The sequence below is a fragment of the Carlito syrichta genome, unplaced genomic scaffold, assembly GCF_000164805.1.
Source record: "Carlito syrichta isolate Samal-C Ts95f unplaced genomic scaffold, Tarsius_syrichta-2.0.1 Scaffold303036, whole genome shotgun sequence".
Taxonomy (NCBI): Eukaryota; Metazoa; Chordata; class Mammalia; order Primates; family Tarsiidae; genus Carlito; species Carlito syrichta.
The window spans coordinates 136,782-149,289 of NW_007247132.1; the positions used below are offsets into that span (position 1 = coordinate 136,782).

Sequence of the window (12,508 nt, forward strand, 5' to 3'; positions counted from 1 at the left end):
TACAGGCTTGCATCAGCCAGCAATTTGTCCTAAGTGTTAGTCTTCCAAAACTAGCAGAATTACTGAAAAATTAAGACGTCTAAACTCAGATAATTTTGTCGATTACTAGGTCTAACAGGGTGAAAATGATGAATTCATTTCTTCAACAAATATTTTCTGAGTACCTACTGTGTATCTGGCACTGTTCTAGCCTCTGGGGATATAGAAATGAGCAAAACAGCCAAAGCCTCTGCCCTATGAAACTGATGCCCTGCTATGGAGAGAAAGTTCTTTTGCAGCTAGGAATGACAATCCCAAAGAAAAAAAATTAGGAGTGATGTAACCACCCAAATGCTCACAAAATCTCTTTCTTCATCTCTTTTCTCTCATTCCTTATTTGGGAGGAAACACTTTAAAGAAATATAGCGTGTTAATATGATATTGATATTGCATAAATAACCATCTGTCATATTTTTTAAACATTTGCCCCATGCAGAGTGAAAACAACTAGAATACCCAGCAAACTGTAATGGGTGAAATCTGGGTGAAGGGTTAATGTTGGATCTAGTCAGCTAGCTCACCTTCCCCATCGCTCTCAGCTAAGTTTATGTGGAAAAACATTTTCAGTGTAGCCCAGAGAAGTCAGAGAAAATATGCCTGCTATCTCCAGCACAAAAATGCAAGACTGGCCGGGCATGGTAACTTAAGCCTGTAAGTTCCAGCACTTTGAGGGACTGAGTCGAGAGGTTTGCCTGAGCCCATAGGTTCAAGATCAGCCTGGGCAGCATGGAGAGACCTCATCTCTACAGTAAAAAAAAAAAAAAAAAAATTAGCTGGGTATGGTGGCATGTACCTGTAGTTCCAGCTACCTGGAAGGCTGAGGCAGGAGGATTGCCCAAGCCCAGCAGGTCGAGGCTGCAATGGCTGTGAGCATGCCATTGCATTCCAGCCTGGGCGACAGACTGAGACTCCAGACTCAAAACAAAAAACAAAAAAACACAAGACTGGCTCTGGAAATCCTTCACAGATAATAAAAGGAAGGTGATGAGGTTGGCTTTTGAGTATGGTGTTGTTTTGTTTTGTTTGTTTTTGAGTCAGGGTCTCACTGTCACCCAGGCTGGAGGGCAGTCACTGGTCACTGGTCACCACATCGTCTACCTCCTAGGCTCAGGTGATCTTCTGGCCTCAGCCTCCTGAGTACACTACCACACTTGGCTAATTTTTTTATTTTTTGTAAAGATGAGGTCTCCCTATGTTGCCCAGGCTGGTCTCAAACTCCTGGGCTCAAGCAATCCCCTCACCTTAATTTCCCAAAGTACTGGGATGGCAGGCATGAGTCCCCATGCCTGGCCTGAGGCTGGCTTTTGAGCTGTGATCAGCAGCCAGGCTGATCTTTGCTATTAAAATCCCCTGGGACCATGATTAGAATGGCCATCCCAGGAAAGGCTGATGACGTGGTCTTTGGCCCTCATCCACCAGCAGAGAGGGAGAACCGAGATCCGAGAGTGAGGATCGTAGCCCCTCCCCAGCCCATGTGCTGCATATTCAGAACTCACCAGAGGCCAGGTTATGGTGAACCTCTGGCACTGTCTACACTCAGTGATAATGATGCCGGGTAGGGGCCGGTATCCTCAGACGTGACTGTAAAGCCCAGGACCAAATCATTTGTGAGAAGTTGTGGGGTCGTGAGTGAAAGGAGAGAAATAAGCAAGAGGAAGCCCTGGGGCCACATGCTTCCATGGCGGGCTTTCCTGTTCATCATTCCCACCATCTTGTAGGGCCATGCTCCTCTCTCTTCTTCTGAGCATTCCTTTCTACTATGTCTCATTTCACCCTTCGCCTTGTGTTGTGTGATGCCAACTCTTGAATAGTTTCTTTGTATTATTTTGTGTATCTAACTTTTTTTTTTTTTTTTAAGAGAAAGGATCTCACTCCATTGCCCAGGCCAGAGTGCAGTGGCACAGTCATGGTTTTCACCGCATTCTTTACCTCCTGGGTCAGGCAATCTTCCCACCTCAGCCTCCAGAGTATCTGGAACTATAGGCACATGCTACCACACCTGGCTAATTTTTGAATTTTTGTAGAGGTGGGGTCTTGCTGTGCTGCCCAGGCTGGCCTCAAACTGCTGGCCTCTAGTGATCCTCCTACCTTAGCTTCCCAAATTGCTGGGATTATAGGCACGCACCAACACTCCCGACCTTAACTTTGTGTTTTTAACTTGAACCCAAATATAAGTTTCTTGAGGGCAGGGTTTATGCAGTTTCCTTCTGTTTATTCCTCTTAGCCCCTCACATAGTGCTCCATACATAGACACCAATGATGTTTTTGTTGGACAGAAGAAAGAATGGATGACTGTAAATTAGAAAAGAAACCAGAAAAAAAAAATTAAATGTCAAACCCACAGACAAAAACAGAAAGCAAGATAAGGCACAGAAAGCAAAAGGGTAAAAGTGATTTAAATGAGTGGCAGAAAAAGTAGATGGCATATCTGGGTTTGCATATGTTATAAGGTGACCTCTGCTGTGTACACATGTGTGTGTATGTGTCCTCATGCAAGTGTGAGCACTCAATGGATTTCTGTTCCTGAATAAGGAAAGGCAAGTGATCTGTGGTTTTACTTGTTTGATAGCAGTGCTCCCCACTTGTCAGTTGAACAAGTGACTTTTATGAATGTCATTGGATAAGGATAGCAGAAAGCCCTAGAATTCCGATACAGGTGAGGCAACATTAAGGAGTTCTTGTAGGTGACTTACTATACTTCTAAAATGCTGTAATAAAATATGACTCTTGTTTTCCAGCTATCTGTGGTAGCGATAGGAATTAACATATACCGAATGTCAAATGTGGAGGTGCTGCTGGAGTTCCTGGAAGATCAAAATATGTTCCCCCACTTCGAACATCTGGCATACTGGCAAATACAGTTCAACAACATAGCTGCGGTGACAGTGTTTTTTGTCTGGATTAAGGTAATGTAGAAATTTCATGTTCTGGGCTTTTAATAATATTTTTTTTGAATCGGAATCTCACTCTGTGGCCCAGGCTGGAGTGCAGTGTCACGCTCACAGCTACCGCAGTCTCAACCTGCTGGGCTCAGGCAGTCCTTCCGCCTCAGTCTTCCAAGTGGCTGAAACCACAGGCATGCGCCACCATACCCAGCTAATTTTTTGATTTACTGTAGAGATGAGGTCTCGCCAAGTTGCCCAGGGTGGTCTTGAACCAATCCTCTCGCCTCCACCTCCCAAAGTGCTGGGATTACAGATGTGAGCCATCAAGCCTGGCCTCTTTTTTCTTTTTTTAGAGACAGCATCTCACTCTGTCACTCAGGCCAGAGGGCAGTGGTACAGTCATAGCTCACTGCAGCCTTGAACTTCTGAGCTCAAGGGATTCCCCCTCCCCAGCCTCCTGAGTAACTGGGACTTTAGGCATGTGTGGCCATGCGTGGCTAATTTTCAAAAACTTTTTGTGTAGAAACTGGGTCTTCCTATGTTGCCCAGGGTAGTCTGGAACTCGTGGCCTCAAGCTTTCCTCCCACCTCGGCCTCCCAAAGCGCTGGGATTACAGGCATGAGCCACTGTGCCCAGCCTTATTTTCTATTTTGTTAATTAACATCAGTGCCACAAGATGGTGCAGGACTTGCATTTGAAATTCAAGCAACTGGCCAAAGCTGTTCTGTATTTTACATGTGAACTAAACTACTATGACTAAGATGATCATCCCTCTGAGTAAATACTGTGCTGTTCCTGCTGTCTGAATTCTTGCAAGTCCTGTTCCTGTAGGGTTTTTCCCACAAATGGAATAAGAGGCTTTTTTTGATACATGAGTTGAGCCTGGGGGCCCCAGGCTGCTTGGACAGAGGCAGGGCTGAGTTTCACCTGATATGGGGTGACCAGAGGAAGGAAAAGGACCTGAGAGAGAGAGAGGGAAGGGTGGGGTGGCAGGAGAGAGAGATGCCCCGAGGAGGCACTGCCTCTTTTCCAGATAGAGGCCGGAAGAGAAGCTTTTCCTAGAACCGGGGTTGGAGCAGACACCTGTTTGGAGTAGTTCCTTGCTGGTTTCCTTCTTGTCCCAAGACATGATGTGCACTTCCATAGATGTGAAAGATTAGGCTCGTGTCGTACTCATTGAGCCTCAATTCTGGAGATGCAGGAATTCCCAGTAATTCTGAGGCAGTTGCCAATCCATCCCCAGCTCAGGTGCTATGATTGTGCTGTCCAGACAGTAGCTACTAGTCCCATGTGACTATTTATTTAATCTAAACTTAAACTAATTAAGATTAATTGCAGGCTGGGCACAGTGGCTCACACCTGTAATCCCAGCATTTGGGTAGCAGAGACCGGAGAATCAGTTGAGCCAAGGAGTTTGAGACCTTGTCTCTACAAAGCATAGTGAAACCTCATCTCTACAAAAAATAAAAAAATTAGCTGGGTGTGGTGGCGTGCACCTGTAGTCCCAGCTATTAGGGAGGCTGAGGTGGAAAGTTCACCTGAGCCCAGGAGGTCGAGGCTGTAGTGGCTGTGATCATGTCTCATGCCACTGCAGTCCAGTCTGGGCAAGAGAGTGAGACTATGACTCAAAAAAAAAAAAAAGATTAAATACTATTTAAATTTCAATTCCTCAGTTCCTCTAGCCACATTTTAAGTATTCAGTGTCTATATGTAACTAATGGCTACTGTCTTGAACAATGGGAACATTTTCATTATCACAGAAAGTTCTCCTTTTTTTTGAGAGGAGTCTCACTGTCACCCAGGCTGAAGTCCAGTGGCATGCTCACGGCCACCACAGCCTCAACCTGCTGGGCTCAGGTGACCCTTCTGCCTCAGCCTTCTAAGTAGCTGGAACCATAGGCGCATGCCACCACACCCAGCTAATTTTTTTTTAATTATAGAGATGAATGTTTACCAAGTTGCCCAGGCTGGTCTCGAACCTCTTGCCTCCACTTCCCAAAGTACTAGGATTACAGTCATGAGCTGCCACACCTGACCATAAAAAGTGCTCTTGAACAATATGGTTTCAGACAATCCTTACCAAAGTATATACTTTCCTGAGTTAGTGTTCACACCTAGAGGGCCTGAGGTTTATCAGAGGTCACAGACTTCATCCTGTATCGCTCATGCTGCTTTTTCAGTGACATGCTTGTTCAAGAGAAAACACTAAAGCACCCAACCTTTATCATAAAATAGCAATAATAATCACAATCTCAAGTGAAGGCCAGATGGAATGGCTCACGCCTACAATCCCAGCACTTTGGGAGGCCTAGGTGGGAGGATTGACTTGAGCTCAGGAGATCGAGACCAGTCTCGGCAACATAGCAAGAACTTGTCTCCACAAAAAAAAATGTTAAAGATTAGTCCCAGCTACTAGGAAGGCTGAGGTGGGAGGATCGCTCAAGTCCAGAGGATCACAGATGGGGCCGTTCGTGATCATACCACTGCACTCCAGCCTGGCAACAAAGTGAGACTCCAACTCAAGAAAAAAAAAAAAAAAGATCTCAAATGGATTGGGATTGAATTAAGTAATATGATTACAGCAACCTTCAAAAACATTTATATGTGGCCAGAAACAAATTATAAGTAAAATTCTAGACATTTTCTTCCAACGTGTGCCTCAGGCTGTTGTGTTTTATTTAGCACTTCTCTTGGAACGATCTTGCCCCCAACACTCTCCTGTGAAGCTGTCTAAGGCAGGTATCCACCTCTATCCCCCTCCCATCTATTCTCCCACCAAGGGCTTTTTCCTAGAGCTGCAAAGGTTATCATGCCCTCAGGGCTGTGATCCAACCTGAGCAAGCCATCCTCAGGGCTTTGGCTGTCAAAATGCTCAATAGGCTTTGCAGTCAGCAGAACAGGGTTCAATTCTGCCTGATCCAACTCCTGGGGCTAGAATACCAATATTGTCGGCATGGCAGTGATTTAAGGCAGTGTAGATAAAGCCCTCTACATCATTTAGTGAATATACAATAAATATGTTAATAATATACAGTTATACAATAATTAATAATATGCAATACAAATTTCCTGGGTTTTTTTTTAACTCGCTTTTATTTGTGGGGTGGTTTTCTCTTCCATTTTAATCCTTTGTTGGGAAGGAAATATCACTAGTTATTTTAACTATAATTAAACCTGTTTTCACTATATTTTAATTGCCATATGCAGTGTAAGCACCTTAAGGGCAGAAGCCTTGCCCTGTTCACTGCTATATACCCAACTTGAGAACAGTGCCAGGCACTTGGTAAGCAAGCAACAAACCCTTTTGAATGAACAAATCGAAGTTGCTAGAATTAAGGGGGGGAAGTTACTTCTCTCCTATGTTTTCAAAAAGTTATACAGTTAAGTATATATAACATAAAACCATTTTAATCATTTTTAAGTGTACAGTTCAGTGTCATTAAGTACATTCACAATGTTATGCAACCGTCACCATATGCATTTCCAGTACTTTTTCATCATCCTAAATTAAAACTCGGTGTCCATTAGACACTGATTCCCAGCCCCTGGTAACCTCTATTCTACTTTCTCTTTTTAATATTTAATTGTTGTTTTTGATTCAGGGATCTTACTCTGTAGCCTGGGCTGGAGTGCAGTGGAACAATCATGGCTCACTGAAGCCTCAAACTCCTAGATTCGGGCAATCCTTCTACCTTAGCCACCTGAGTTTCTGGAACTACAGACACATACCACCATGCCCAGCTTATTTTATTTTATTTTTTTTATTTTTATTTTTATTTTAGAGATATTGGTCTCTTCATGTTGCCCAGGCTGGTCTTGAACTCCTGGGCTTAAGCAATCCTCCTACCTCAGCCTCCCAAAGTGCTGGGGTTACAGGCATGAGCCACTGTGCTCGACCTATTCTTTTTTTAAAATTTTGTTTGTTGTCTTACTCTCGCCCAGGATAGAGTGCAGTGGCACACTCACGGCCACCTCAGCCTCAACCTGCTGGGCTCAGGCGATCCTTCTGCCTCAGCCTTCCAAGTGACTAGAACTACAGCCACGTGCCACCATGCCCAGCTAATTTTTTTGATTGATTGTAGAGATGAGGTCTCGCCAAGCTGCCCAGGCTGGTCTCGAAACTGTGGGCTCAGGCAATCCTCTAGCCTTAGCCTCCCAAAGTGCTGAGATTACAGGCATGAGCCACCGAGCCCAGCTTCTACTTTCTATCTCTATTAATTAGACCACTGTAAGTACCTCAAATAAGTGGAATCATGTAGTATTTGTCCTTTTGTGTCACGCATATTTCACGTGGGATGATGTTGTCAGCATTTGTCCACGCTGTAGCATGTGTCAGGATTGCATGCCTTTTTAGGACTGAATAATATTTCACTATATGTATATGCCATATGTTGTTCATCCATTTATCTACTGATGTCTTCCCTCTTTCCTCCAGCTCTTCAAGTTCATCAATTTCAACAGGACCATGAGCCAGCTATCCACAACCATGTCTCGGTGTGCCAAAGACCTGTTTGGCTTTGCTATCATGTTCTTCATTATTTTCTTAGCATATGCCCAGCTGGCATATCTTGTCTTTGGCACTCAGGTTGATGACTTCAGTACCTTCCAAGAGTGTATGTAAGTATACATGAAAGTAAGAAAAAAAATGTCATCAGAGATGTCACTGCCTTCTCAAAGATAAAGAAATCTGTATGGTTGCTATCTGACCACTGAGTGTTTAAAAATAGTTATTTCAAATAAGAATTAGTTACCTTTTCCAGAAACATTGACTACCCAATGCAAAGAAGGCAATACATTCTGAAATGCAGCTGCTGGCTGGACACTGGCTCACGCCTATAATCTCAGCACTTTTTTTTTAAACCAAGGTGAGAGGGTTGCTTGAAAGCAGCCCAGAGTTTGAGACCAGGCTGGGCAACATAGAAAGACCTTGTCTTTAAAAAAAAAAAAAAAATGAAATACTGCTGCTTAAGGTGGTAGTAGAATGTAGGATGTAATAGAATAGTCATAGTCAACCAACACTATTCCAAAGGCCGAGGTCAACTTAGCACCAAGTACAGATGGTTGCTTTTCAAAGGTCATTTGTCTCTTATTATTCCTGTGGAATATTGTTGCTATATAGTTTGAACTTCAAATTATTTTCTAAGAAAAAATTCTAGGATATGCTCAGTCTTTTTCCCAAGTTCCCAAATATGATACTAAAAAAAAAGCTAGTATCAGAATCCCATGCCATTTAGAAATGAGTTAGCAAAGGAGAAGTCCCTGATAATGGGTATTAATAAGGATTTGTGTGCAGGGATCCCTAACTAACGTTGTATTTCGTAAGTCAGAAATGGAAACAATTTTGCTGAGTAAAACTTGCAGGCAACACCCAGGCACTTTGACCTCATTCTGAGTGCATATGAAAATACTGGATCTTTGAACACAAACCATTTAGTTATCCTTCAAAAATCTTTTTTTTTAAAAGCCTGTACTGCTAAAAGAGCTAGAAATGTGAAATCATCTTTAACAAATGTATCATCAACAACTGGCCATTGTTTTCGTATTGTGGTGTTTTGTTTTGTTTTTATAGCTTCACTCAATTCCGTATCATTTTGGGCGATATCAACTTTGCAGAGCTTGAGGAAGCTAACCGAATCTTGGGACCACTTTATTTTACTACCTTTGTGTTCTTTATGTTCTTCATTCTTTTGGTATGTATATTTTTGTTTAAAGCGAGGTGATTTAAGCATCATGTTCATAAATCATCATCGTCTCTTTTTTCTCACACTGTATGCCTTATTTTAAATAAAGACCCAGGAAGTCAAAAAATGCAGATATTAGAAAACTTATTTTATTTTCCTTTTATTGATTCACAATGTTAAACCCTATTCAAATATCTTTTCTATTGATTCATGTATATGTGTCAAATATCTTTCATTTATCTATGTATATGTGTGTATTCAATGTAAAACCAAAGTTAGATCAAGTGCAGATTTACAAAGATACCTAAAATATATGGAGGAGGATAAATTCCTCTTTCTACTCCTAAAATAGTGCTCTGCCTAAAAGGTAGAATGTGCTCACATGTCTTTCTAACACACATGTCAGCACTTTCACAGTCACTTGCTGGCATGACTTTTCACTTTTCTCTTTCCTCTTTTCTTTTTAAAAAAGAAGAAATGACAAAGCAAGTTAGACCCAGAATGTCCAGAGTCATATTTCAGTGCCTTCTTACTTGTCAAGATTAAGATATTCTGTTTTAACTTGTTTATATTTCACATATCTTGAGACTGGCTACAAAGATTTAAATATTAAGTTTAAAACTAAATTCACAAAGAATGGAAATTGCTTTAAAAACAAATTTCAGAAATAATTTTCTTATTCTCTTGATTTGTCACAAATGAACATTTCTAATGTTTTTGCCTTAAGTTAGTTAAGGTTTTTTTAAAAAAGATGTTTTGGGGCCAGGCGCAGTGGCTTATGCCTGTAATTCCAACACTTTGGGAGGCCAAGGTGAGAGGATTGCCTGAGCTCACGGGTTTGAGACCAACCTGGGCAACTTGGCGAGACCTCATCTCTACAATAATCAAAAAATTAGCCAGGCAGGGTCGCGCATACCAGTGATTCCAGCTACTCGGGAGGCTGAGGTGGAAGGATTGCCTAAACTCAGCCAATTGAGGCTGCAGTGGCTGTAATCATGCCATTACACTCCAGCCTGGCTGACAGAGTGAGACTCCAACTCAAAAAAAAAAAGAAAGAAGAAAAATAAAAATAAAATTGGCTGGGCACAGTGGCTCATGCCTGTAATCCCAGCACTTTGGGAGGGTAGGGAGGGAGAATCACTTGAGACCAGACGTTCAAGACCAGCCTGGACAACATAGTGAGACCTTGTGTCTACAAAAGAAAAAATACAAAAATTAGCTAGGCATGGTGGCACACACCTGTAATCCCAGCTACTGAGGAGAATGAGGCAGGAGGATCACCTGAGCCCAGAAGGTTGAGGCTGTGGTAAGCTAGGATCACACCACTGCACCCCAGCCTGGATGACAAGAGTGAGATCCTGTCTTTAAAAAAAAAAAAAAAAACAGCCGGGCTCAGTGGCTCAGCCTGTAATCCCGCGCCTTTGGGAGGCTGAGGTGAGTGGATTGCCTGAGCCCACGGGTTCGAGACCCACCTGGGCAGCGAGACCTCATCTCTACAATAAATCAAAAAATCAGTCAGGCGTGGTAGCGCATGCCTGTAATTCTGGCTACTTGGAAGGCTGAGGCAGAAAGATTGCCGGAGCCCAGCAGGTCGAGGCTGCGGTGGCCGGGAGCGGCTAACTGCACTCCAGTCTGGGCGACAGAGTGAGACTCCAACTCAAAAAACAAAACAAAACAAAAAAAACAGGGAAGAATAAGCCTTTGTTTTATTCTCTAGCATCTGTAGTACTTTGCGTCCAGGAACCCCTGAATCTCTGTTAAGAGCGCAGAAACCAGGAATGGAGAGTCCTGCAGCCGAGACTTCAGTGGCCCTCAGGCCACCTGGCTTTCTAGGTAGATCAGTCTTTCAGTAGAAGAACAGAATCATGGCCATGGAAATGCTGGTTTCCTTCTCAATTAGGCTGCACCTTCTCAATTGTTCAGTCATTTTATCACATCAGGCACCAGAATGAATTATTTTATACTAAAATAACATTTTATACTACTGCACAAAAAGGAATTGCTCTCCTCGTACCCCAGAGAGTCAGACAGACAGAGACAAAAAGAGAGAGACAGAGACAGAGAGAGAGAGAGAGAGACAGAGAACACTGAGTATAGACCTAGCCACCTTACCGAGCCAGCTGCCTGGTGTTCATTTATTGTTCCAGTTTAACCGGAAGTCACAGTGGTGTGAAATGGCTCAGCGAAGGCAGGAAGCACTCATACTTTCCTCTCCCCATCAACAAGGAAAGACCTCCTAGGGCAGACGTCAGTCTGACAGTTAAGTGAACCTTGTCAGGCAGCCTGGGAGAGGTGGGTGAACTTCCTTTTCCTATACCTTCAAGAGCCCCTTTCTCAGCCTCTTCCTGTATGTCTTTTTTTTTTTTCTTTTTTGAGTCAGAATCTCACTCTGTCACCCAGGCTAGAGTGCAGTGGCACAATCACAGCTCACCGCAGTCATGACCTCCTAGACTCAGGCAATCCTTCCACCTCAGCCTCCTGAGTAGCTGGGATTACAGGTGCATGCCGCCACATACAGCTAGTTTTTTTGTTGTTTTTTATTTTTGTTTTTTTGTGGAGACGGTGTCTAACTATGTTGCCCAGGCTGATCTCAAACTCCTGGCCTCAAGTAGTCCTCCCATCTCAGTCTCCCAAAGTGCTGGGATTATAGGCATAAGTCACCATGCCCAGGCCACTTTTTATTTTTCAAAATCTCCTCAGAAGACACACACTTTGATCCATTTCAACGGAGACATTTGCAGGCATTAGTTGATGGTATTTGGAAGCAAAACTAGAACATTAGATGCCTGGATTAGGAGGGAGGAGGTGGAAGTTGTTATTCCAACTCCATTATCTGCCCTTGGAATTGCGCATTTAGGCAAAAATTTATATGAATTCTATATTCTCATTTCTGCTACAGAATCTTCCTTCATTGATAGAGATTCAGTAGCCCATTAAAATAAGAGAGTCCTATTTGTTCATTTGTCAATCACTTAATATTTACTGAGCCAAGGTTTTCCTATATACATTTATAGATAGTATATAATACAGATTGTAGTAGTTTGTGTTTATTGTATACTATGAGGCACTGTGTTAGAGACTGAGGATATTGTGGTAAAGAAAACAGAACCACTCATCCCCTGTAAAGAGTTCCGGGACTCATGGAGAAACAGATGTATTGAAATACACAGCTCTGCAGTTACAATTCATAGTGAGTTGCTAAAAAGGAAAAACAAAGAAAGAGCATGCAGAAAAGGACCCTGATCTGTAGGGTGCAGGGCACCAAGAAAATCTGTTGAAAAAAAGTGCTGGAAATACAAACGGAGTCTTCTGAGGAAGAGAATCTCAGGAAAATGAACACAATGTGACTGAATAATAATATAGTAGCTATCAAATAGGTAGCACCTGGGTTAGGACCTTGCTAAGCACTTTACATGGATTGTCTCATGAACCCTCAAATCTGTAAGGGAGAAATTATTCGATTTCCCCTTTTAGATGCAACATAAACATAAGTACAGAAGTCCCCTACGTACCAACAAGTTCCATTCTGAGAGCATGTTCATAAGTCTGATTTGTTCATAAGCCCCACAAATTTAGCCTGGGTACCTGACTAACAATCAGCTATACTATAATAGGTTTATTATTCTTTTTCACACAAATAATGCATAAAAACAAATATACAGTACTGTACAATAAAGTACATAAAAGCACAACCACTTGTAGAGGTTGTGTACCCGTGACAATGGACACCAGACATGTTAACTCATGTGATGGGACATGCAAACACACATTCACATCTTTGAAAGTTCACAACGTGAAGGTTCGTATGTAGGGGACTTACTATAAATAAATCTTAAAAATTAGACATAGAAGCCGGGCTCGGTGGCTCAGCCTGTAATCCCGCGCCTTTGGGAGGCTGAGGTG

The 12,508-nt window shown here is 42.6% G+C and overlaps 1 protein-coding gene across 1 annotated transcript in view; it reads left to right on the forward strand.

Moving 5' to 3' along the window:
- PKD2 (polycystin 2, transient receptor potential cation channel) overlaps nt 1-12,508 on the forward strand; it is a 47,428-nt gene that overhangs the window by 19,691 nt on the left and 15,229 nt on the right. The window contains exons 5-7 of the mRNA XM_021712049.1: nt 2,778-2,945; nt 7,360-7,541; nt 8,494-8,614. Of these exons, the coding sequence (XP_021567724.1) occupies nt 2,778-2,945; nt 7,360-7,541; nt 8,494-8,614 (471 nt within the window). The remainder of the gene's footprint in view (nt 1-2,777; nt 2,946-7,359; nt 7,542-8,493; nt 8,615-12,508) is intronic.